Source organism: Heterodontus francisci, unplaced genomic scaffold (assembly GCF_036365525.1).
Source record: "Heterodontus francisci isolate sHetFra1 unplaced genomic scaffold, sHetFra1.hap1 HAP1_SCAFFOLD_106, whole genome shotgun sequence".
Lineage (NCBI taxonomy): Eukaryota > Metazoa > Chordata > Chondrichthyes > Heterodontiformes > Heterodontidae > Heterodontus > Heterodontus francisci.
This window is the reverse complement of record NW_027140940.1, coordinates 2,659,128-2,663,116: the sequence shown is the minus strand read 5'-3', so window position 1 is coordinate 2,663,116 and position 3,989 is coordinate 2,659,128. Positions and strand designations below refer to the sequence as shown.

Genomic DNA, 3,989 nt, shown 5'->3' with positions numbered 1-3,989 from the left:
AGATTAGGGCAGAGATAGCACCAGTATTTTAGAGCAGTGGCATCATCAGTAATATTAGAGAAATAACAGCACAAATAATGCGAGAGTAGGATCACCACCAGTGATGCTATACTATGGCCGCCAACAATAATGTTAGAATAATTGTCGCATATATTTGCGACAATTTGCGATTAATGGTCGTGTATATTTACCAACAGCAATATTAGAGTCGGGTTAACACAAGTAATTTCAAAGTGTGCACTTCTTCAGCAATGATCCAGTATGCTCCTCACCAGTAATGTTAGAACAGGGTGACTAACGGTAATGTTAGAAGAGGATCACCCCAGTAATGTCAAAGTAGGTTCATCCTCAGTAATGGTAGAATAAGGCCGTTATTGCTAATTATAGAACAGGATTATCTGCAGACATGCTAAAGTACAGTCATCACTAGTGATACTAGAACTGAATCATCACCAGTAAGGTAAGAGAAGCGTCACCAGTGGTGTTAGAACGTAATCACTGTTATCATCACAGTATATAACAATTTAAATTTACAATGGATGTGAATATTTCACTGAATTATTATGGGGCTCCAAGAACCTAACGCAGTGTCGGGAAGGTATGCTACCTTCAGAGTTCAGGGGGCAGACACAGCGCACCTACCAGTTGGGGTAACTTTCCATTATGAATTTCTAGGGCAGGAGTTTCATGGACTGAGCTACAACATCTTTGGCTTTCAGGGCGTACTGAAGCGGACAGCAGCTCCTTGTTTGTTCAGTGACTGTAACTAACGTTCCTAATTGTGCAACTTTGCTTACCCAACAGGGCATGAATTTTCTATAAAAGGGTAACGTTAATGATTTCAGCCAAACGGGTGTTGGAAACGTAAAACTGGAAAGAGTTCCAGAATTCACACTAAAAATGTTACCGCCAATGATTCTACTGATAAGGGACATTTACTACTCTATTCTCACAGTCTTGGGTGCTCCTGGTAAGTCGATGTATCCTGTTGTCCAATAGCTGTTGACAACATAACTGTTAATGGTTACATAACAGATGCTGTGAATGCCCTCATTGCTGAGTCATATATCTGAAGGGATATGTGGGTGAATATCAATGGGAATCCTACTGGTCTGCGTGGCTGGTGAGTCTCTGTTCTGGTCAGTACTTCCTCGCACTGGGTGATCAGCTGTCTTATCCTGTACTGAGGGAGGGCGATGCTGCTTTCTCGCCCTTCAAACGGTGCATAAATCATGAAAGAATGTTTTATTGACTAGCCATGACAGTTATCTCACTGGTATGGTTGCGTCTTGTCTATTAACAGTTGCTAATTCCTGGGCTTGCAGCTTGCTCCACCTAACAGGGACTTTGAAAGATATTTTGAGAAATAATTGCGGCTGAAGGAGCTGCTTCTCTTCCCTTGGCTACAAAGAGCTTTTGCGGTTAAACTCAGTTCCTGAGCAGCTCCATCGGGCAGATTATGAATAGAAAAAGGACAGACTTTTGAATAAATTGAACGTTCTGTCTAAGCTGAATGTTTTAGTTGAATTCATATCTTTGTAGCAATTATTTTGAAATTGTATTGAATAATACTAAGGGCGGCACAGTGGCTAGCACCACAGCCTCACAGCTCCAGCGACTCGGGTTCGGTTCTGAGTACTGCCTGTGCAGAGTTTACAAGTTCTACCTGTGACCGCGTGGGGTTGCTCCGGTTTCCTCCGACGTGCCAAAGATTTGTGGGTTGGTAGGTAAATTGGCCATTGTAAAAAGGAAATGCCCCTAGTGTAGGTAAATGGTAGGAGAATTGTGGGGATGTGAGAGCGAAAAATGGGATTAATCCTGGATCGGTATCAATGGGTGGCTGATGGTCGGCACGGACTCGGTGGCCCGTAGTTGGCCTGTTTCAGTGCTGTATCTCTCTATGACTCTAATTTGGTGCCGATCCAGAGATTCCGCTCTCCAAATGAAGAAAGGAATTAAATGGAAATTTCAAACATGTATTGGTCCATGGCGCCGCAGTGTTAACTTATAAAAGGGAGTCGGTGTCTTGAATGGGCCAAGTCTCGTGTCAGATGGTTTTAGTGTTCAACACTGCAATGAACTATATATTTGCATTTATGTTCGGGAACCGGTTTGTATATTGACGGTGAAAATTAACAAGTCATCGAACAAGTCAAAGTTTTGCTTTAAGAGGCTTTTCTCCAGAACTATACCATTTCTGCGATTTACCCTGGCTTGGCCAGGAACGCACATTATAGGGTAAATGAAGCCTCAAACTAGTATCCGAGGCGATAGTCATTGAGATTAAACTGACAGAGACGTATGACACATGACTGATATAATGTCGTCATATTTATTATACCGCCCAAAGTGCATTGTATCCACACTCAGTCATCAGTGCCTGGGTGTCGGCAGTAGTGGAATTGTTTTCTCATACCATTAATAAGACAGATTCTGAGTAACCCTCCCCTCACTACTCTGACAATATCTGATTGAAGTATGCTGGAAGGACGGCGGCCTTCCAGTCTCTCAATATTGTGTTTAATGGTTTCTTTCTTTCGAACATCATGTCGTCACAACTCCTCTAAAACATTACAAATCACTGCCCATAACTCTAAGTAGAATAACATGCCAACAGTTATCGATTGTCCTCTTTATTTAACTCTTCTCCCTCTTTCGTGCAGCAAACCTGTTGACAATAGTGATTCTGTCCGGAGGAAATTGCGGTCTTTCCAAATGTATTTTGCTCTACATGGTGGCCATGGCAACAGCAGATCTAATGGTCATGATCTTCAATGTAATAGTTTATCACATTTTTACATATCACTTCCCACATTCTTTCCTATCCTACACTGCCGTTTGTAAGTTTATTCTGTACATGAATTCTGTCACCCTGCGTATATCAGTGTGGTTTACTGTCTCTTTCACATTTGACCGATTTGTAGCGTTATGTTGTGAGAAGTTTAAAACAAAGTATTGCACTGTGAGAACTGCGACCACGGTTGTAACAATGGTCTCTGCCCTGTTATGTTTACAGACACTTCCGTTCTTCTTTGCATATAAGCCTGAACAAATAATAAATAATATTCATTGGGGTTGTCACCCAAGAATGGATTTTTTTTCATCGCCAGCAGGTGTTGCCTATTCCTGGATGCAAACTGTGTTAATTCCATGGCTTCCTTTTGTTTTGATATTATTGTTTAATTGTTTGACAGTCAAATGTATTTTAGTGGCCAGCAGAGTTCGCAGGGGATTCCGGACTCACATCGATGATAATCAGAGCGATCCTGAGATGGAGAACAGAAGGAAGTCCATTATTTTACTTTTCACAGTATCAGGCAGTTTTCTCCTGCTGTGGCTGACATCAGCGGTGAGTTTTATAACCACCGGTCTGGCAAACACAGCACATTACAGAGGTGACTATGCCGCTCCTGAATACATCGCCACTGAAACTGGATACATGCTCATGAACATGAGTTCATGTACAAACACGTGTATTTATGCAGCTACACAAACTAAATTCAGAGAAAAGCTGAAGAAACTGCTGACAGCTCCTTGGGCATTTATTCTAAAATGGATTTTAAAAATGAAAACTGAAACCAAAGCTTCCTGTTTTAAGTAGCACTCAATTGCAGTCTGTGTTCCATTTTAGAAAAGGCAGACTTTCCGTTAGGACGGAATTTGATTGTTTAGTTAGAATGAACAGGTATCAGAAAAATATTTCTTCCACTTCCTGCCAGGCGATGAATGTCTGCTACTTTCCCGGGGTGAATATCACCATTTCCTGATGAAACAGCGCGCTCCCCGCTCAATATTCAAAGATTTTAGTCACGATTGTGTTTCGGCGGTGTAATAGAAGATGCAGATATTGGAAGCAAACACCAAATTAACAGATGAAGTGTCCTTTAGTCTCGGAACAATAAAGATGGTTCCTTGTTATTTTTCTGTATTCTTGTTGTGAATGTTGCAGGCGCTGACGTTCCCATTCGTCTTCGTCTTCCCCAAGCCCC

The 3,989-nt window shown here is 41.7% G+C and overlaps 1 protein-coding gene across 1 annotated transcript; it reads left to right on the top strand.

Annotated features, from left to right (window-relative positions):
• The first annotated feature begins 900 nt into the window (after nt 1-900).
• Nucleotides 901-3,601, top strand: LOC137361439 (probable G-protein coupled receptor 139). Its single transcript, XM_068026300.1, has 2 exons — nt 901-970; nt 2,664-3,601. The coding sequence occupies exons 1-2, from the start codon at nt 901-903 to the stop codon at nt 3,599-3,601; spliced, it is 1,008 nt and encodes a 335-aa protein (XP_067882401.1).
• Nucleotides 3,602-3,989: the final 388 nt, after the last annotated feature.

Bases quoted from the DNA above. Each gene is read 5' to 3' on its own strand.
- LOC137361439 (XM_068026300.1), top strand. From the start codon at position 901: ATGTTACCGCCAATGATTCTACTGATAAGGGACATTTACTACTCTATT. The intron at 971-2,663 runs GTAAGTCGATGT...TCTTTCGTGCAG, and splicing joins CACAGTCTTGGGTGCTCCTG to CAAACCTGTTGACAATAGTG.